Consider the following 23,013-nt stretch of genomic DNA (forward strand, 5'->3'; position numbering starts at 1 on the left):
CTAAGTCCATTTTCAACTATAATTCATAGGATAGGTTCTTTGTTGGGTCAGATGCAGTTATACACGAAAGAAAGCCTTGATTGAGTAAGTTGTAGTCACTTTGTTAAAATACGGATTGCCTTTGACTTTCTCACTCTGCCCTATTGACTTCACATTCCATATATCAGAAACCTCCTCCTCCCCATTTAATTCTTCTGGAGGAGAAAAGCTGACATGTTTTTTTCTGGAAGAGATTTGTCCCCTCAGAAGAATTAGGATATTTTAGTAAGATCTGATAGGATGGGAAGAAAAACATTCTGCTCCTGAAATCCATCTCTCCTTCCTTCTTGGCCTTGCTTGGTGGAGGGCTAGGGGAGAAGGTGGGAGGCCAGTGGAGAGTCAGTGACATCAGGAGTGGCTCCACGTTCCTCTGAGACACACATCTTAGAAATTTGCATTGATGCTTCATGATACTGAGCTACAACTTTGTGGAGTCTTTCCACAACCCACAAAACTAAACTGATGCTGTACTTTGAACACAATATGTTCTCTTTATATGTCTTGTTTACTTTTTATTGGAGGAGACTATAAATAGTATATTTACAGAGAAGTGCATGAGTCTTAAAACATGCAGCTCAATAAATTTTCACAGTTTGAACATTTGTATAAGCAGCACTCAACTAAAGAAACAGAACAGAGACAGAAGCAGACAAAAAGACCATTCCCCCCGCCACAGCCTCCCTTCCCTTCAAAGATCATCTTATTGCCTTCTGTGGTACAGAAAGGAGGGATGAGAGATAGGTAGTCAAAAAAAACGGTTAGGAATACAGCTATGTTATCATCTCCTTTTTTATATTTGTAAGTACATCTCACATTTTTAAAGACTTAAGATGGCACATAAAAATATAAACTTCTCAAGAAGAGTAATAAAAACAATTAGATACAGAAGACTTTGAAGTAGAGAGCAAATAACTGCTAGAAAGTTTACCAAGTGTGACATCCAAAATGCATGTCATTTCCTATGTCCTTTCTAGAGCGGTGCTGTTCAGTAGTAGCCACTTAGCCACATGTGACCAATGAAAATTAATTTTCCAATGCTATTCCTTAATCACACTGAACACCTTTTAAGTGCTCAGTAGCCACATGTGGCTGGTGGCTGCCATATTGAACAGTGAAGATACAGGAAATTTCCATCCCTGCAGAAAGTTCTTTTAGACAGTGTTGTTCCCAAAAATAGGCCTTAACTTTGACTTGGAAGCAAAATCAAAATGGAAAATCGGCAACAATGTGATGCAGAGTCCATGAGAGAAAAGACAGCCATGTTTTAGATGCACACATGTCCCTGTTTCTGAGTCCTGGAAGCAAAGTCGTTCCTTTTCCCACGTGCACAGTGGTGTCAACACCCATCTTCAGCCACACTTCTAGACTCACTACACCTGAGGCTCACAAGGCTCTTTTTCATATGGAGCCCACAGTGCAGGCCAGGTGAGACAGTCAGGTGCACTTCAGAAAAACAGACACATGGAGGGAGCCTGGGCAAAGGCGAGCCTCACCTGCAGCTCCTAGTGGCTTTGCTGAATCTCAGAGGCAAGAGCACACCTTCAGATAACCACCTCCCCCAAAGTTTGTTTCCAAGTTTTGAGAAGCTAGTGAGGGGCAGTGAGTTTGCCTTCCTATTCTGAGTCAAGTGCTTGGAGAACACCTGTACCCTATAAAGGACAGTCATATGTGCTATGGCTCAGCCAAACTAGGTTGTCATCTCAGGTTGCTCTGAAGAGCCTGATAAGGACACAGGCCTGAATAGAAGGTCACCTGCTGCCATGGAAATGCATGGGCAAGGCCAGAGTTCTCCTTAAGAAGCATCTTGGAGTCCATTTAGACACAGACAAAAGTGCAAGAAGGACACAAACTCAAGTCCACAGTGAGAGTGACGCTGCAGTTTTAGGCTGGACAATGTAATAAGTAGGTTGCTCTGTGAGTTAGAGAAGCCAGGTATTAACAATGGTGCCTGAGTCTATGGAAGACTTCTTCCCTAGGAGACTGTCGCCAGCAGCTCTTTGTGTCCTCCTAAGGCAAAAAGAGAAGTAAGTTTCAGTTGAAAGTTTTAAGTAACATATAAAAGGCAAGACAGGCCGGGCACTGGTGGCTTAAGTCTGTAATCCTAACTACTCAGGAGGATTCCTAGCAGAGATCAGGAGGATGGTGGTTCAAAGCCAGCCCAAGGAAACAGTCCCTCAAGACCCTATCTCAAAAAAACCCATCACAAAAAATGACTGGTGGAGTGGCTCATGGTGAAGGCCCTGAGTTCAAACCTCAGTACTACAAAAAAAAAAAAAAAGGCAAGACATCCTGACACAAAGAACGATTACCAGTGGAAACAACCTGCTAGGCAGAGCCCTGGGACTGTCTTTACCCACCAGCTTCTACAATCTAGTGGAAGATACCATCTTGTATCTTCTTCATTCACAAGGAAATTAACTAAACAATCAATCCTGTAATACCAGGGACATTGGCTATGTATGTGAGGACAGGGAGACAGGTGCCACTGAGGATATGGTGAGAGACTGGCACAGACTCCAGGGATTTACTCTTTTAATTTTTAAATATAGCAAAATACACATGACATAAAATTTAGCATCATAATTATGTTTAAGTATACAGTGCAGAGTCATTAAATACATTCACATTGTTATGTGACACTGCTATCCATCTCCAGGACTTTTTCATCTTGCAAAACTGAAAGTCTGTACCTGTTAACCATTTTCCATTTCCCCAGCCCTAGCAACTACCATTCTTTTTTCTGTCTTTATTATTTTGACTTCTCTTGGTGCCTTCTGTAAGTGGAATCATACAGTGGTGTTTGTCTTTTTGTGACTGGCTTATTCCACTTAGCCTAATGTCCTCAAAATTCATCCATGTTGTAGCAGGTGTCAGAATTTCCTTCCTTTTAAGGCCGAATGCTATTCCATTGTATGCCTATGTCACATTTTGTTTATCCATTCATCCATCAGTGGACACTTGGATTGCATCCATCTTTCAGCTTTTGTGAATAACACCACTGTGAACATAGTGTGTGAATGTCTCTTTGTCAGTCTCCCTGCTGTTAATTCTTTGCAGTATACATCCAAAAGTGGGATTGCTGGATAATAACTGTGCTTAAGTTTTCAAGGAGCGGATCTACCATACTGTTGCCCATAGCATCTGTACCATCTTATTCTCTTACTAGCTCTGTACAAAGGTGAGGCTTGTTTTTTAGGGAAAGAGAAAGGCTTGCTCTTTGTGAAGTAAAGCGCCTGGCTTTCTGTACTGGGAGGTTCAGAAGGTGACAGTGAGTGGAAAGACTAGTGCAAACATTGAAGTGAGGCTTGCTTTATTGTTTTATTACACATCTGTTTGTGTGCATCATCACAAAATGTTCCTTAATCTTTTTTGTCAATGTTGAAATTTCCCAAGGGCTTCCCATGGTCCCTACAGTCCCTTCTAGATCTTCCCCCAGGTCTAAGGCCAGTGGGCACTATTTATCACTCTGGCTTTATTTACATCCTGCTTCTCTCCCCTCTTGCTCCCTCTACCCCTTCCACCTTGGCCTGCTTTCTGCATTAGCCCCAGCACAGCTAATTCCACATAGTTCAAGCCCATAATGGTATGGGAAGGAAATGAGTAAAATATAGGTGATATATTTCAAGTAATAAATCCTGGCACACAGGAAAGACTATTAAGAATTTACTGCTGTTATTATCATCATTATTGTTGTTATCATTAGCAATTCCACCATCACAGAGCCTCTAAGCCACTTGACGAAGATCACAGAGCTAACTGTGGCCTAGTAAGGGTTCAAATGCACAAGGGCTGCCCCACCATTAGCTGAATGCATTGGCTGCCCAGGTGCCTCTCCCATATCACAAAAGTGCACCTTCCTATCTGTGACACGTGTACATATATGGCTACAAAAGGGTAATCTACATATATGTAGATTCAAATAAGATAAAATAATTTTACCTAGGTGGGGAGTTATTGGGATAGTGTTTGCTCTGTTCTTTCAATACTTTCAGATAGTTGAAAGGTTTTATAATAAACATTGGAGAAATGAACACATATTTTCAACTATTTTTAGAGAATAGTTTAAGGGGCTTTTTACCTTTAGAGCTCACTAACTAGACATTGCCATATTTATATTTAGAATATGTAAAAGCTGCTGGTAAAATAGAAAACAAATGCAGTTTTTACTTACTCTTAAAGTAGATTCCTAAAGCTGTACTCTTATTTTATTTTAATTTATTGTTATTATTATTATTACTATTATTATTTTAGGTCATGGGTTTTTTTTTTTTTAATTTTGCTTTGTTTTCAGTACTAGGGATTGAACTCAGGGCCTTGCACTTGCTAGGCAAGTATTCTATACTTGATCCATACCACCAAACCTTTTGCTTTTAGTCTTTTATTTTTTTTTGAGATTGGGTCTTATGCTAACTTTTCTCAGGCTGGCTTCAGACCATGATTCTCCTTCCTCCCCCAAGTAGCTGGGATTACAGGTATACACCCAGCTAAATTTGGACTCTTAATACACAGTACACAATCCCAAATTTAGTCCAGTATGCTCTGAGAATGCATGCACAGGTGTTTGCTTATGGAAGAATTTGACAGCTAATTCTTAGAAGGTAATGAAGCCAATTATGAGCCATGCAGACAAATGGCTTACCACTAACAGCATGGTGAGTTTATGGCAACTGCAAAAATATCTGTAAGCAGGAATGGACATGGCAAAGGCAAAAAGACAGGGCCCTGACTGCCTCCGTGCATCCTGCTCTCAGACCTTTGCCCAGCAATGAGAGACATCCTGCCACAGCAGCTGCCACTGTCATTAATCCTTATGGTTACTGCTGGCTTCACACAGATCTGTAATCTTTAGGTTGTAAGGAATTTATATCATGCCTAAATTTAACCACTTGTCCATTTGGACAATTATTGAGGCCTGTTCTGTGCCAGAAGCTGTGAACTGAGAATATAGCCCAAATGGAAGTCCTGTCCTAGTGAAATAATCTTCTAGCAGGGGGAGGCAGATAATAAACAAGAGACATAATAAAATCATATAGAAAATTAAGAGGTACCATGGGGGTAAATAGATCCAACCTGCTTTCTAAAATTTATAATATAAGTTTGATTGATTCTGTTCATGAAAACACTAGTTATTAAACCGTCAAAGCCTAAGGATTTTTAATTAGTGAAGCAAGAATTGTCCTCATCCCTAACAGCCACTGGTAACATAAGCTAAAACCTTTTGGAAACATGTAAACTTCCTTTGCAAGAAATGACCGTATTCATTTTTTCAAGCTGACCCTTCTCCTTTTGCATAGTGTACATTATACAAAACATACATAGTATTCTGAAAGTTCCAAAGTGTGGCATTTTTCATCTGATCTTCATGTGTTGTTTATCTGAAATATTTTTATAGGAATTACAAGTAGATTTTTATCCCTTAGATCTCTAAAAAGATGTGTAACTCAAACTGCAAGGCTGAAATCATTAGACTGTTTGTTGGCCTGTTTTTTTTCTATAAATTTCCAAGAAATTGGGTCTCACAGGTTTCTTATCTTTCTCTCTTTCTCTCTCTCTCTCTCTCTCTCTCTCTCTCTCTCTCTCTCTCTCTCTCTCTCTCTCTGGCAGTACACAGAATTGAACCCAGGGTCTCACACTTGCTAGGCAAGATAAGAACCCTACCAGTCAAGCTAAGCCCCCATCCCTTTCACTTGTGTTTTGTTTGAGATAGAGTCTTGCTAACTTTATGCCTAGGCTGGCCTGGAACTCCATGATCCTCCTGCCTCTGCTCCCAAGTAGCTGAAATTACAGATACGAACCATCACGCCTGACTGCTTTCATGTAAAGAAAATCTCTGTTTGAGTGGTCTTTTCTGATTCAAAAGACATTTACACAATGTAAATGATAAATGCAATTTATGAGAGACAGCTTCTTTTGAACTATGTAAGTAAGTCCTGGTCACCCTGGTGTAAAGGTGAAGCTGTGTTTCTTTTAGTATTCAGCACTGCTCTCTCCACATTGGCCACTTTGTGGGCAACTAAGGTTTACCCTTCCCAGCAATCCTTGGTTGAGAGGCCCCCTCCCTCATTCGTAAAGGTACAGCCTTTGCTGGGATGGCCCAGTCTGGCACCCCTAGCTGTAGCTGATGTATCTATAGACGTCTCTGCTCTGAATGTCACATTGGCATTGGAGAAGTAGAATTGGGAAAACAAAGTTGCCCTCCCTCCCAGTGGCTGAAGCTCCAACATACAAAGCTTGGGAGTTGTTAGCAGCCATGTTTTTCAACCAGGAAGGGAAATCATCCAGACTTGAGAGAGAGGAATGGTGATGCCCAGTGGAGAGAAGTCCAGAGAAGAGAAAGAAGGGGCTTGTTGTGTCAGGACTCTTAGCGTCACTTATTCTGAGGCCTGGCTGCAGTTCTGCAGCTGTGGGTATCTCCTCAGTATTGATGTAAAGTTAATTCAATATAAATTAAATCTCCCTTCTTAATAGAGCACATTGGGTTTCTGTCCTTGATAATCAGAAGAGTTATACACCTAAGTTTTAGAGGGCAAAATTCAACACTGGTCTCCATCCTTTGAAAGGGCTGTCTATGAGGAAGGAGAAATGAAAAGTTAAAGAAATAATAAGCAGGACAGGAGGTCCTGCTTATTAGGACCAGGGTCTGGTCATTATTAAATAAGGACACAATTTTATAATCCCCTATTTATGCTTCCCATGTATCTGGGATGATAGGTTTGTGTTTCCATCTATTAGCTGAGATGAGGTCTCCAGAACGTTTTGCCTAGAGTGACCTCGAACCACGATTCTCCCAATCTCTGCCTCCCACGTAGCTAAGATTACAGGTGTAAGCCACCATCACCATGCCCAACCAAGAACATTCAGTTTCTTTCTTGGTGGTACTAGAGTTTCAATTCAGGGCCTTGCACTTGCTAGGCAAGTACTCAACCACTTGATGCATACCCCCAGCTCTGGAAGCAGAGACTCTTTGGAGACCTGTGGACCTGTGAGCAGCCACAGTGGAACACCATGTTGTAGCACTGTAGAAGCCAGTGATGGAAATTGCTTTGCAAGAATCCTTTAGATGTAATGATGCAGATGGCTTGTCTGCAAGCAGTGTTAGCATCTCTTTCCAAATCCTACTTCTGTCTTTGTTGCCCAGCTGATTCGGAGTTGCTTCTTTAGGACCACATTTGAGTGGGACATTTCAAGTAGCTGTGCCTTCCAGGTTCAACAGCCTCCTCCTTTTTTCCATGACCCCAAGAATACCTGGCTTTCAAAGGGCTGAAGAGGTAACAAAGTCTTGAGGGGGATGTAAATGCCAACTGATTATGTAATTATCATAAGATAAATAGAGACATAGAGAGCCAAAGCAGCAATGATGGCACTTAGCCACAGTCAAACATCTGGGGTAGAGTGGGATTAGATCATGATGTAAAACCAGGGAGATGGGCCATGTGAACAACCCCTTTAAATTCTGGAATCCGAGTTAAAGCAGCTAGTAAAGAGGGCACTGCTTGTCCCTCCTTGTTGGGACAGCTTCCAGCCAAAATTGCAGTCCTTGCACAAGCCCAGTTGGTTAAAAAAGCTACCCCAAACCATTTAGAATGATGTCATTGTCTCGTTGGTGGACACTAATCCCAGAAAAATTTAGAATTAAGACTAAAACTACTATAGTAAACAAAACTCATAATAACATTCTTGTGTTAGGTTCAGAAACAGTTTGTTTATGTTGGTGTTTTGAGAATTTATTGTGTCTTAGGGACTTTGGCCTTTTAGAACAAGAGGTCAGTCTTGTTATTCTGATTTTAAATGTAGTCTAGGATTACTTCAGATTTGTACTTTTAAGTCAATGGCGATAAGAGTAAAGTTTTAGTAAATATGTGACATTGAAATATTTAAGAGGATTTAATATCCACTTGTTTATATGTTTAATTGATTAGATTTACATGAGTTATTTGAGTATTTCAAAAGTTTTGCTTATTAAGGAGACCACTGAGCTACTTGAAGAGAGAGCTGGGGTTGTGGCTTGGCACAACACCTAGCATGTGGAAGGTCCTAAGTTCCATCCCCAGCAACACATGTTTAAAACAAAAAAGGGAAGTAAGGAAGAAAATCATCAATATGTTAAATGTATAAACATAGTTTAACATGTTAAAGGAAATTGTTACAAAAGCTCCTTTAAAATAATTGTTATTTGTTAACATTTTCTAGATTAGAGTAATAAGATTTGTGAGTTGGACTCAAATCAATAAATTTAAGAAAAATGTGCTTGAACTTGATAACTTTAATTAATTGAATTTTTTTTTTCACTGCTGGGGAAAGAACCCAGGGCCTCACACAGACTAGGCAAGTGCTCTGTCACTGAGCTACCCACCCCCAGTCACTGAGCTGTACCACCAGCCCTGAATATTATTTTTTTAAGTAGCTTTTAGCTATTTTTCCTATGCACAAACGCAGATCAGAAAACCTGCAGAATTTTAACTGATTTCGTAGCCCCTCACCTTGAGTAATGGAGGGTTAGTTTAATCCTAGTCAAGATTAGTCCAGATATTTATTGCCAGGGCTAATCCCCAAGATTATAGAAGATCCAAAGACCCAGGTACCTAACAGGGAGAGTTAAGGATCAGTGAGACAGTTCTGGGGGCCCATTCTAATCTTCAGTGTTCCCAGAGTTGTCCTGTTTGCTCTAGGCTCTCCCAGTTCCCATGGGAATGGGGATATGACTCATCTCCTTGAAGGTCATCCATAACTCCACGGTGGCCCAGCCTGAATCAGAGAGCCCAGACCCAGGTTTCTCTTCCAGTCCTCTGGCTCCAGCAGGTCAAAGTACTTGGTACTTCTTCATGCAGATGGTCAACTGACCGGATTGTTGCCATCTCTGAAAATGCAAACCTGGGATAATTCCTCGTTGACAGCACACAAAGATACCCACATCCTATCTTGACCTTGGTGAAGATGCGCAGTTAATTGACATAGTCTCTGAACATCTTTCAAGTTCTCCCATCTTGAGGTCCTTCTGCTTTGCATCTGTGTCTTGAATAGCAAGCACTTCAAAGATAGGACTTTTAAGTTATTATTACTTAATGTTTTTACCTGCTTTTTACCATCCAAGAAAACACACACACAATTCTGGTCAGGAGAGCACCTCAGGACTTTTCTGAGGTAATGAGGACTGCTGCTTTGTGGAAGTAGTGAAAGTGAGTTCCTGACATAATCCTGGCCTGCTTCTTATTAACATAGGAAACTATGGAGTGCTGCCCTAAATTCTGTTAGCTGAGTAGGGCTTTGTGATTACAAAACCTATCTCAGTAGTCAACACCTTGGCCCAGGTAGGCAGGTTTATGGAAAAGATTAGATCTGTCTTTCCTCTTCAGAATCTACAATGGCACTGACGTCCCTGCATTCTGAGCAAGGCTGGGTGCAGCTTTTGTTCAGCCTGGGCCTTTGTCCTGTGGGCAGTCAGTTGATCCCTTCTGATGCAGGCAGCTTTGTGCTTCTGGCATACACATTGCAAATACATTCAATCCTTCTCTGTTTTAAGTGAGTTAACAGATAACACAGCCAGAGCAAACTTCTGTAAGCCACAGAAATGATAGAACTGATAAGGATTCAAGGCCAAACAGCAAGTTGGTAGGAAAACAGATTTGCAGATAAGAAAAATCACAGAGAGGGGAACATTGCAGTGGAAACTCATTCTCTGAAGTTTCCATTACCTGTGGTATTTTCCAGACAGGTTAATTGAGAGAACAAGTTCAGAATACCTTAGCCAAAATAATTATTAAAAGAGGAGAAGTCATGAGTGCTAAATGAATTAACATAGCAGGGGGTAAAGACAAAGAGGAAAAAATGTATTTCTCTCTGCTGGTTTTACTCCCCCACTAGCTTTCTCAGTGCAAATTGTCCAAGGCATAGTTCGCTGGATCTGTCTTCACAGCCTTCCAGAAGCCGATTTTTGGAGCTGGAAGGTTTCAAAAGTTTATTTCATAGAAAGCATGAAAAGGTTTTTAAAGTTCTGAAGAGTGTATAGTCATGAAAACATATAATCATTCAGAACATAATAAGTCCAGTGGCCATAAAACAGGTATGGATGTGCCCCTTGAACAAGAAAAAGAAAAAGGCAATGCATAAGGGACAATCAGAAAGAGAGTCCAAGTAGTCCCTGTTCTGGGTGGACCTTAAACACACCAAGGAGCTTTATAGCTCCTGCCTGGGACCTACCTAGAGAATTGGTTTCAGCGGCTCTTTTTTTAAAGCTTCCCAGATAATCCTTAGGTGCAACCAAGACTGTGAAGTACTGGCCCCTGTCACCAAATAAATTCTGCTCGTGTTTCTGTTCCTTTTGGCATGTGTTCATGACAGCCTCATTCTTGAGGCCTCTTTGCCAGAACCTTTTCTGGCAAATACATATAGCCTCTGATCTGAATGATGGTATGGGTGGCCCAAGTTGAAGGTAGAAGGGAGGAGACTGTATTGACCAGCTGTCATCTAAGCAGTGATGTAAATTTGCCGAGGCAGTGAAAATTTTGAAGATGTTTAGAGAGCCTACCCCACTGGTGCTCCCAAAGTTTAGGTGTGGTTCCCTTTACTAATGTGACTCAGCCTTGTAATAGCACTACCTTTGCGTTTTGATAAACCATTTTTCTATGTCAGATGGTGCCCAGTTATCTGTGAATTAGTACTTGGCGACCAGGCCAAAAAACAAAAAGGGTGATAAATATCCTATACTTGGAGCTCTGCCTGCCACTTCCCCAGCAGGGTGGCCCCTCCCTCCACCCAGATCCACGTGAGGGGCTGTTGGCATGTGAGTCAGTAGAACATCTTTGAGAGTGATTAAACCATAATCCTTTCCCACCCTCACTGGTTGTCTCTTGTCTATATCAGTGTGACCCATGGATTGACCAAGACCCTGTGCTGCAGGCCTGATGTTGCCATGGCTCTAAGGCAGGGCAAGAGGAGATGACTAAGCTGAAAGGGAGACAGGAAGTGTACAAGCATGGTATTTGCGCATAGGTAGGAGGCTGCTAAAGTTGGAACACAGATTTAAAGTTTGTATAAAAACCAATTCACAGGAGCATACAAATTAAAGATAGCAGGCCAAATCTGACCTGCCACTTATTTTTTATGTAAAGCTGTATTGGAGTACACACACACACACACACACACACACACACACACACAAAGAGTTGAGCCCCCAGATCAGCTGCCTGTTTGTCATCTCATCAGAAGATGGATGCTTGTTCTCTGGAAAGGTACACCAGTCATGCTGCACTTGGTAATGCAATATGGTCAAGGGTGGGAGTGCCATTCTGAACCCACGAGAGCGAAGTGCAGTTTTTCATCGCACCTCTGAGATGGATCACTGTGATCCTCCCAGCCCAGCCTTCTTCCTGACTGGCTTCAGGAACACAGACTGCCAGGCTCCTGACACCTTCCCAGGTGGGAGATGGAGGGAGTGGCTACCGTGAACACAGATAGGGAAATTACCATCATCCAGAGCTCTGTGGGCTGCCCTGCTCAGAGGAAGACTTGCGTAAAGGTAGAACCTCTTTTTTCCTGTTACAAGCTTTGTAGACCATCTTTCTCTCTAAAAATTTATATATCAGTTTATATAATTGAAAATTAAGTTTAAAAAGCTATAGGGAAGCATTCTTACAGAGCTTTGACCTCTGAACTTGTGCAAGGGCATTATTTGCATAACACAGAAGGCTAGCAGTGGTTCTTAGTTGGAAATTTGCAACTCTCTCCCCCACATGGGGATGTATGCCAGTGTCTAGAGGCATTTTAAGTTGTCACAACTGGGAGGGGTGGGTGCTGTTGGTATCTAGTGACCAGGGATGGTGCTGAACACTCTACAGCAGAAAGCTGTCCAGCCTAAGTAGCTCTTGGGCTGGGCAAGAGGAACTTTGAGTTGAACTGAATCTCTCAAGATTTACCCAGGCTTGGATGGAACTGGAGAACATCATTCTGAGTGAGGTTAGCCTGGCCCAAAAGACCAAAAATCATATGTTCTCCCTCATATGCAGACATTAGATCAAGGGCAAACACAACAATGGGATTGGACTTCAATGACATGATAAAGCGAGAACACAGAAAGGAGGTATGAGGATAGGTAAGACACCCAAAAAAGTAGATAGCATTTGTTGCCCTCAACACAGAGAAACTAATGCAGATACTTTAAAGCAACTGAGGCCAATAGGAGAAGGGGACCAGGAACTAGAGAAAAGGTTAGATCAAGAAGAATTAACTTAGAAGGTAACACACATGCACAGGAAATCAATGTGAGTCAACTCCCTGTATAGCTATCCTTATCTCAACTAGCAAAAACCCTTGTTCCTTCCTATTATTGCTTATACTCTCTCTTCAACAAAACTAGAGATAAGGGCAAAATAGTTTCTGCCTGGAACCAAGGGGGTAGAGGGGGGAGAAGGAGGGGTTGGGGTGGATAAGGAGGGGATGGGGGAAAGGGGGGAGAAATAACCCAAACATTGTATGTACATATGAATAAAATTATAAAAAATAGAAAAAAAATCTCAAGCATTGTTAAAAATAAAAAAATAAAAAATAGAAAGATTTACCCAGGCTCCCAAATATACATTTGTGCCTATGATTTTTTAAAACTTAAGTAAGTAATCCTTTGGCTTATAATACAGTAATTATCTAAAATTCAATCCTTCACTGCTTAGAAAACTTAAATGAAGAATTGAAGAAATTATCTGGATAATTCAAACCCAAAACACCCTTTTTCTAATTATTGTCCAAGTGAATAAAGTGAGAATGACATTTTCATCTAAGTTATTATTAATGTTTTCAGGCAGCTCCTTATCAGATCTGGCCATTGAACTATATCAAAGAATATTTCTTTTGAAATTTCTTATAATCAGTGATACTTAATGAAATTCTGATCTTTTGTTAATATAAAAGTCAGTTCCCTCTAGTCATCAGTGGGCATGGTAAATCACAAATCATGCTGACAAATATCCAGAGGAAAATGCAGAACTTATACAAAAAAAAAAAAAAAAAAAGCCTTGACTCTGGCACCTTCTTCCTTTTTTTTTTTTTTTCCTTTTTCTTTTATTATTCATATGTGCATACAAGGCTTGGTTCATTTCTCCCCCCTGCCCCCACCCCCTCCCTTACCACCCAGTCCGCCCCCTCCCCCTCCCCCCCCAATACCCAGCAGAAACTATTTTGCCCTTATCTCTAATTTTGTTGTAGAGAGAGTATAAGCAATAATAGGAAGGAACAAGGGCTTTTGCTGGTTGAGATAAGGATAGCTATACAGGGAGTTGACTCACATTGATTTCCTGTGCGTGGGTGTTACCTTCTAGGTTAATTCTTCTTGATCTCACCTTTTCTCTAGTTCCTGTTCCCCTTTTCCTATTGGCCTCAGTTGCTTTTAAGGTATCTGGCACCTTCTTCCTGATGCTAATGTTAGATTCTACCGTTAGATCTGTCGGCCAGAGCTCCTGGCCCTCAGATGTGACCTTGATTATCTCTGTTGTTCCTCCTTAGAAGGGCAGCTTCTTACTCTACTGCATATTCGATCAATGCTGGTTACTTCCTAGCACTCTTAGGTGTTTAGTCCCTTTCCATTTAGTGTAAATGTGGCCTGTAACACTGGCCACATTTTCCCAAGAACTCCTACTAATATTAAACAAAATGTGTCTCTGGAAACCCTCAGATATTTCACTACTAGAAAAATTGTTCTTTATTATTAGCTATCACTGCTGCTTTGCTAGAATACCAGAATCCTCGGGACTCCTTTCCTATCAAAGCCAAACAACTGTTGCTATTTGTGATTTATGATATGTGTATGTGTTTGCACCATATAGAGCACTTAAAATTCACTTGACAATAAGCAGTTTTAGAAAATGTGGTTTTTTTTTATTACATGTACTTGTATATCCTTCAATTCATTCAGCACCAAATATGAATATTGGTTTACACACTGACATAGTTGCAGGTACCAAAGATCACCCAACTCAGATTCTTTCTAAAAGCCTCATGGGATTACATGAAAAATTTACAATTAACCCAGTTCCTCTACATACATAAATGTACAATTCTATAAAATGTCTCCTGCTTATTTATTATAAACTCAGATTCAACTCAGATTCTGAAGATGACAGAGACTTTAAGAAATAGTGGCTTAATAAAACTAGTTACACATTTCTCTTATGTGAATTCCAGAGTCCTCGGGATCCACTCTCTTTTCGACCCCATCCTTCACCCCTGTCTCAGATGGCTACTTGATGGGATGACAATGAGTTCTTAAAACAGCACAATAAGTACAAGCCTTGAAAGAAAAAAATGTAAATGAATTTATTCAAAGTAAGAACATCTGTGCATCAAAGGAAACCAGTAATATAAAAAAGGCAGGCCACAGACTGGATGATGAAATTTGCAATGCATATGTCCAAGAAAGGTACTGAATCCTTATCATGTATAGAGCAGGCACAAAAGAGGGTATCCAAATAGCCAACAGATATGTAGAAAGATGCACATCTATAATCCAAGCCCTTGGGAGGCTGAGGCAGGAGGATTGTAAATTGGAAGGCAGTATGAACAACATAATAAGATCCTCGCTTGAAAAAAAGAGGAAAAAACAAAAGGAAAGAAAAATGTTCTGTATTGTCCGTCATTGGGGAAATGTGAATTAATACCATGATGAAATACCCACTACTCACACTGGTGGTGTGGCTCAAATGGTAGAGCACCTGCCTAGCAAGTATGAGGCCCTGAGTGTAAGCCCCAGTACTGCCAAAAAGAAGAAATACCACTACTCACCAGAATGCCTAAAATGAAAAAGCTATCTGGTGAGAATGTGGGGCAATTGAAATACTTACAAATTCCTGACAGAATTATATATTGACACCATCAATTTGTAAGTATTTGCGAATATCTACTAAAACTAAGACTATGCTCACTCTGTGTCCAGCCATTCTACTCCTGTGAATGTTCCCAAGAGAAACCCATGCCTATTAGTCTCCAGAGGAGGGGAGGTAGCCAGATAAGGGCTCGACAGCACCACGAATGTCTCAGAAGATGGGCAGACGTTAGAGCAGGCAGACAATGGGTGCTGCATGAGAATCCACGGGGATGTGGGTCTGGGTAGGATTTTACAAATATTCCTCAGTGCAGTTAGGGAGAGGGTGTGATTACCGGCAGGATGCCAGGCGGGCTGGGCAGTCATCACTTTGCTGCCATTTCACTCATTGTGGAGAGTAAGTACTGTGCGTAGGCCCTGAATTAGGGAACCAGCAAGTTGCTCATTAGAACTGATGATTCTCCAGAAAGCCTTGCATTTCCGTAACAGCCAAGGGGAAAGGAGGGCCAGCAAGTGACGGTTAAAGCAAGTTTGCTGAAACTGCCCACCTACCCAGCCGAGAATCCCTTGGACAGTTTTGCAGTCTTCTACCTAAAAATGTCACTGGTTTTACACAATGTGCACAGACCCTGTCTACTTAGCTTTATCCTGCCCTTCTGTCTAAATCCTCTTTCTCTTTCTACTTACCATTCAAGGCAGCACAGGCTTTGCCATGGACAGCACCCTTGGCAAGCACGTGAAAACAACCTGGTGCAGAGTGAAAGGAGAAGCAAAATGTGATGTTTTTGTTTAGAACAAAAATCTGATTTCTTGTGTGAACCCACTGCTAAATATCCATGAAATGCCCCTCCTTTTTCTTAGTCCCTGGGTTACAGGGTCCATCACAGCTCATTAGACAGACAACAGACAGTGCCACACTGGTCATGTGGTTCTGTCCTGCCAAGGACAGAACAAGAGGAAATGGCCTTACTCAGAAATACAGTGAGGCTGAGAGAGAACTCCTTGACCTTGAACAAACCAGAGACACTGCTGGGTTCCTGGAAGAGGGGCGGAATTACCTTTACTAGCAATTTCAGAAGAAGAAAAGATTTAGCCCATGTGCCAGGGGGATGAGGCTGTTGACCCTTGAGAAAGACGGTTCAGCACGGCGGCACCGCAGACCTCTTTCCATCCCCGAGGCAAACGGCCTGTGCTCACAGTTGCTCCTGGGCCCAGTGCTGAATTCCAATTTTCTAGTGACTTGAAGAACATAACCAGATCTCCCTGGCTAGTTGCCCTAAGTAGATTCATTTATGTAGTGCTATTCTGATCCTTCGAGAAAATTCCTTAAATAGCAATGAAGGAAACTTCTGGAGTCCAGTGAACCTGCTGGCCTGCACTGCTTCAGGAAAGGAAAGGAAGCTGCTTTTGTGCCACTGCTGCTGCCACTCAGAGGAGCTCACTAAAAGCCACATGAGAAAGGCACAGTCTCTCATTTCAGTCTCTAGCATTCCTCATCCGGCAGACAAGAGAGGCAGGAGACAGAACCACGGCCAGAAAATTGCCCATAAAAAAACTCCATCCTCTGCTTATGCGAGTTAGAGAAGACCCTACTTTTAGAAGCTAACCCCTCAGCCACTGAGCAGGGCCAGGTCAGCCCCAAGTGAATCCTGCATGTGCATCTGCTCTGAGCCCAGATGGGGGGTCAGGGTGGAGAGGTTCCGTAGCCACTGTCCCTCCAGTTTCTGCCCCAGGACTCCTGAAGTTACCCACAGCGTTGGTGAAGTTACCCACAGCGTTGGTGAAGTTACCACAGCGTTGCCAGCCCTGAATTTCACCCACCCAGCAGGCATCTCCACTGTGTACATGGGCGGGCACACACACACACCCGTGATAAAGACCAGGTGCCAGCTCTCCTCAAAGCAGCAGAATGTAAGGTTTTTCGGACCCCCCTGCCTTCATCACTGCAGGGAAAACTGGATAGAGTGCAGATAGGTTTCTGGTAAATATATAATCACAGTCATGAAAACCTCTGCCAAACCACAAAATATTCTTCTGCCAGACCTGCCTGATTTAAGTCGAATTTAAGCCAAGGCACTTTGTGCCCTGACAGATTTAAACATCCCCTAGCAGTCCCTTGCATGGGAACCTTGCCCTTTGGCCTCTCATGGGGCAGTTCCCACAAGACTTCCTTTCCATACAGGTGCAGTCTGCAAACACCCTCCCCGAGAGCATGTTCTCTAGAAAGACTCCCAAGATGGAAATTACAATGCGATACATACTTATCATAAGCAAATAATGCTAGGGCCCTCAGGGAATTGTCCTCTTCCCAAGCAGAGGCGGCCTCCATCCCAAGGGCTTCCTTCTCCCAACAGACCCATGTTTATTTTTCTTTATTACTCAGCCAAGCTCAAATAATGGTGAAAACTGGTTTGTCTCTCCAATAGCCACCCAGTTCTGACTCCCCTCTGGCATACCTGGGCCTTCCTCCATCACAATGTGTAACTCTCCATTCAGGCCTGCACTCCTGTTACAGGCCAGGCACTGGGTGAAGCGTGTGCTAACTGGGATCTCTGCTTCTCTCAAAGCACAGAGCTTGTGCATTAATGGGAGCAGGACAGTATAGTCACAGGGTCAGTTGAGAATCCAGGGGACAGAGAAACACAAAGCAGCAAGCCTTGGTCAATGGGTCATCTTCCCCAGAAGAAACCATCTCTGCCCAGAATCTTCCTACCTCTCATTCAGCAAGACTCCCAGGCCTATGAAGTCTGGAGCTGCTCCAGACTGAGGTTACAAGGTGACAATGGCCTGTGTGGAGTGAGCTTGAGAAGAACTGTTCACAGCAGAAGGTATTTCCAGAAGATCTTGGTCCTTGCACTCTGTCATGGAAAAATCCAAGCAGAACATGGAGTGTAATTGGGGTTTATTAAAAGTTAGGGAAGGGAAGGGAAATATAGGTGGAAGCCAGAAAGCAGAGAGCGTACTCCAAGCCATCCCTGGGCGAGTTGTGGGCAACCTACACACAAATACAATATTAAATCATATATTTTCTATAGTCCAGAACTTTCCCTAATTCTAGCCTGCCTCATAACCACACCATGTCCAGCTACCACCTGTACTAAAAACATCTTGCTTATTTGGGTGCAGTGGCTCAAGCCTGTAATCCTAGCTACTTGGGAGGCAGAGATTGGGAGGCTTAAGGTTCAAGGCCAACCTGGGCAAAAAGTTCTTGAGGCCCTATTTTAATCAATGGCTGGGTGTGGTGGTATGCATCTGTCATCCCAGCTATGTGGGGAAACACAAATAGGAGGCTCACAATGCAGGGTAGCCCAGGCATAAAGGGAGCCCCTATCTGAAAAATAACTAGAGCAAAAAGGGTTGATGGTGTGGCTTAAGCAGTAGCAAAGGCATTCTAAATAGGCTTCCTGCCTCCATCTAACCTGCTCTCCTTCACCCCACTGCTTGCCGCCATCTTGTTATAACGCCTTCCATTTTTTAAGTACTGGTGTCCTGTGTTTGCATGTGATTCTGTGTGACCTGACTCCTCTCACCTCTTTGGGATCCTCTCCTGCTCTGATTCATGCCCTGGCCCCTCTCAAGCTGTTCCTATGACTGAATGTCCATCTTGTCCTTCACACATTGTGCCCCAGCTGGCACATACCTCACCAGCATCCAAGATTTTGTCCAAGCATGACTTCTGGAGGCAGCTTTTCCTTTCCTCAACCCATGCTTTCTCTGCTTCATCATGTTGGCCACCCCTTCCTCTTGCCTCAGCCTGCCCCATACAGACTTGAATTATAGCTCACTTTATTATACTTGAATCCTTTGTTGATAATCCATGGGGCTTAGCTAAAACCGTGACTTATCAAAATTAGCTGTGTCCGGCCCTCTGGACCTTTTCATGTCAAAGATCAAATTGAAAGTGATTGTGGTAATACCGATGTGGTCCATGAGACTTCTTCTGAAGGAGATCAGTACATCTTTAACACCCACCCAAAGCCTAACCACACCAGGTTAAGAGCTCTGCATGAAAGCCCCTTGGTTAATATTGGCTGAGTCAATTAGCTTGTCTAAAGGGTTAAGATGTTTTCGGAACGAGGCAAATAAAGATCTTAGAAATCAATGAAATGAATGGTCAGAGAAGAAACATAGACTGTGACATCAACAGGAGGAGAAGTTGGTGGATTGCTCACCCAGGCGGTCAAGGCCTCCTGAAGTGCACCTGTAGGCCCTGCTCTGTCCCCACCCCAGCAGGTATGGTCTTCCTCATGCCCCTTAGGTGCCTGTCATCACGTTCTTTAGTCTGTTACTTAGTTTTGTATCCATCCTTTCAGTGAAGTATAAATTTTATGTGGTTGAAAAAAGAATCTTTCTCACTGTAGTTCCCCTGCCTTTACCCATAATAATTACTCAATGAACGCCTATTACATTGAGCTAAATTTCCTAATGGCTATGGGAAAACCAGGTTCCCGATTAATGGTAGAAAGGCAAGAGTGTTTGTTGTGAAGATGAGTGACTCAGCCTGCTGGATACTGACTAGAAGGAAATGTCCCTTCTAGTAAACCCCAGAAAGAACCCTTTTTGTTATTTCAGGGATTCATAAATCGGATGATCCTATCCTAAATTAAGCTAGGTTCACTGTCCTCAAACCCATTTAGTTGAAACTTTGCATTGTAAGGTTGGTGTGTAGGCTTAGACACAGGTCAGAGGGAGAACCGAAGAGAAGCAGAACGGGTGGAACTGCATAGGAAGAGAGGTGCTCAGTTCTGTGCAGCAGGGGCAGGGCCCCAGTGAGCAGCAGTGCAGGCTGGGGAGGGCTGATGTGTGCAACAGGAGCCCAAGGCGAGATGTTGAAGGGTGAGACCGATCACCCTACCAAGCATCCCCAGGATTCGCCAGTGTTGGTGTCAGCAATTCCTCTATCTGTACCCAGTTCCTGAGAGAAAATATAGAGAAGAATCAGTCATTCCTAAGAGCAAGTGAACAAATATAACTTCCTGATAGCCCCTCACTCATGGAAGATTTACCACCCTGACCCATGGGCTACCCTAGGATTGTGGCCTGGCGATCACAGGGCTGGAATCCAATCCCATGTTGATGTGATTTGAAATTGGGCACATCCCAGCCTCATGACTTCCTCTTCCCTTCAGTGACACTCACAAACAGTGTCCACAAGGGAAGCCTATGGCCATGTTTTGGTTGGCGGGAAGCATAAGCTTTGCCTGCATTCTTTTTCATCTCACTGGGGCTCTCATCTCCATCAGCATGCTCAGCCAGGCCCTATTTTGCTGTTTTGTTGGGCACATTCATTGTGTATGTCAGTATTATCCCTTATCGTGCTGGCTACTTCTCCAGCCTAGGAGGTGGCTGCTCCAGCTGCTTCTGTCTTTGGAGAATGAAATTTCTGGCAACGCATTATTGCTGCGACATTGCCAGAAGTCCCAGTGATTGACAGTGTTCTCGCACTGCATTTAACAACATATCTCCTGATTAATGAAGTCCGCCTTTGTCCCCCCACAGGCACAGAGGGTGCACAAGAAGTTTCCCAAACCCAGAAGAGCACACCACTCCTCCGAGAAGAGGCCTTGTTCCACTCCTTCACCCAACGCCACTGCCCCAAGCCATGCACCAGGCAGCAGCCAGCCGTCCTTGCACGACTGTCCAGTCCTGGGGCCCAGCCCAATAGGCCCATCTCTTGGACACCAGCAGGAATGTGCCAGACAAGCCAGCAGCAGCACCCCCAGCCCTCTCTGGTCTTTCCAGAGAAGCAAATCCTTGTTTTGCTTGCCCACTGGAGGCCCCTCTCTAGCCTCCTCAGCTGAACCTCAGTGGTTTTCAAGTACAGGTCCCCCAGGGCACAGAGCATCAGAGTGGAGGCCTGGCCACCTTGTCTCCGTCGATGATTTAGAGGGAGCTCAGGAGACAGATGTGGACACAGGCCTGCGGCTGTCCTCCTCCGACCTGTCTGTGGTTTCTGCGTATTCTGCACCCAGCAGGTTCTGCAACTTGGTGCAAACTTCTGTCCCCTCTGACAGATGCAGCAGCCACTGGCCAACACACAAGGGTCCCAGAGAAGGGCCACTACCCACTGCCAGCGGGGCGACCTCAGAGACCTCCTTAGCTTCCCATCCCTTCTTCACCAAAGGGTGTCCCAACCCCTCAGAGACAGAGGTCACTGTTCCCCCAGCTCCCAGCACCTCCTTGCTCACAGAGTCATCCCCACAGCTCCCTTCTGAAGCTCCCAAAGTCCCACAGGCTGGCCAAGAAGGGCCACCACCCGAGTTGGCTGGGTCTGGGGATAATGACATGGAGGAGTTCTACATCTGAGCATTACTCGTCTTCTAAACACAGACACACAGTCTCGGGTCCCCAGTGTTCTCAGACCCGCTCCCCAGCTCCGTCTGGAACGTAATTGTCCGTTGTAACCATATTTGCCAGGGTACTCCTCCTTCGCTGAGAGGTGGGGTATTTCTAGAGATTTGATGGAAAAACACTGATGTTTTTATGCATATAAATTCTCAACAAGCTGAAGTCATAAATATATTTTTGAACACTCGATTATACAATTTAAATGCTTTGTAAAATTATTTGAAATGAATAGAAAACCTAGTCAGCCAGAGCTGATTTTTCAATTTTTTCATGCTGTGAAAGTGAAACAGTTAAAGCCAAAATGTTGAATGTGGGAAAGAAACCAAGTGACGTGTATGACAGATTAGGGCACAATGACAGAATGTATACCTTATTGGATTCTCCACGCATATTCACATTACCCAGGAATCGTGGCCCTAGGAATTTTCCAAGTCCTGCTTACGGTGGACAATCAGCAGGATAAAACAGCTGTCAACCCATATCAAACCCCAGAATGCCTTGCCTGGAAGTCATGCCACATGTGAGAATCGGGATTTACACCAACGGGATTTACACCAACGCGGCATTGACCACTTTGTAAGGAGTTAGCATGAGTCACAGACTCATGGTGCATTGAAAATACGAGTTAAGGTCCAAACGTAGGTTTGCATATGCCTTTTCAACAACACATTTGCTGTCGTGCTGCAGATCAGTCTCTCGGGGTTGATTTGGATCACGGAAGAGGACTTGTTCCTTTGAGCTAAAGTATAATGGGATATTAGGAAGACTGGGTAGACAGGCTTCAGTTCTTCAGTTTTAAAAAGCACAATCTAAGAGCTGCATACATACCTCTGCCAATGACAGGAACCACACTTATTCTGTGCTTTTCAGTACACATGCATGGATGGCCATACATCCTGTGTTTCTCATTTTTAAGTAATTTGGAACATTTTAGCTGGCGTTTTGATTGCACACTTGAGCAAGTGCTCCCCCCTCCCAAAATGCTCTCTTGAATGAACACTGGTGCCATGCTAGCCTTCCAGGAGCACATGGGAACCTTAACTAAAGCTGGCGCTTTAGCCTGACATTGGCTTTCCTGTCTGTCATCTACTTCTGCCACAGTGTGAATGGTATTTACATCCCCAGTAATGGTATGTTTACAACTTCAAAATCAGCAATGCTGAGTGCTGGCATTGGGGGCAATGCCAAGCTGTCCCTGGATGCTGTTTATCTTTGGGGAAGAAGAACATAGACCTGCGTTGTTCATCTTCCACCCTGGTGCTCCTTGCTTGAATTACTCATGGCCCAGTTTTCTGCTCTCTGAAAGTGCCCACACCAGCTCAGACGTGGCCTCTAGCAGCCATTACCCATCGTCAGACTTGAGCTGCAACCTAAGGTCTGCCATCATTATAATGAGAGCCTTAGATTCCTGCTTCAAGCACCCTAAACTTCCCAGAATTTGAATTGTAATATTCTGCCCAATGTAAATAAATAAAAAACATGTTCTCTTCAAATTCTGGACCATGAATAAGCAAGCTTTTCCTGAAAAGGCCTAATAAAATGGCTAATAAAATGTTTTTAATGTGTTTTAAGCTCTTGTCAGTCTCTGTTACAACTGCTCCCATTGTAGCATGAAAAAAATAAATGGGAGTGGCTGAGTTTCAATAAAACTTTAATCATAAGAACAGGTGGTGGGCCAGTTTTGGGCTATGTGGTAGTTGGCCAGCCCTTGAGCTACACTACTGCCTCAGGTTGATTCAGGATTCCAGCCACAGTCAACAATGAAAATCTAAGTCTGCCCCAACTGCTGCTGTGGTGTGCAACACCAAGAAAATGGGCTT

General features: G+C 43.3%; 1 protein-coding gene across 1 annotated transcript in view; it reads left to right on the forward strand.

Annotated features, from left to right (window-relative positions):
* The window catches only part of Fam124a (family with sequence similarity 124 member A), a 53,569-nt gene extending 30,805 nt beyond the window's left edge, over positions 1 to 22,764 (forward strand). The window contains exon 4 of the mRNA XM_020153094.2: positions 20,345 to 22,764. Within this exon, the coding sequence (XP_020008683.2) occupies positions 20,345 to 21,151 (807 nt within the window). The 3' untranslated portion in view covers positions 21,152 to 22,764. The remainder of the gene's footprint in view (positions 1 to 20,344) is intronic.
* Positions 22,765 to 23,013: the final 249 nt, after the last annotated feature.

This window comes from Castor canadensis, chromosome 10 (assembly GCF_047511655.1).
Source record: "Castor canadensis chromosome 10, mCasCan1.hap1v2, whole genome shotgun sequence".
NCBI classification, from domain to species: Eukaryota; Metazoa; Chordata; class Mammalia; order Rodentia; family Castoridae; genus Castor; species Castor canadensis.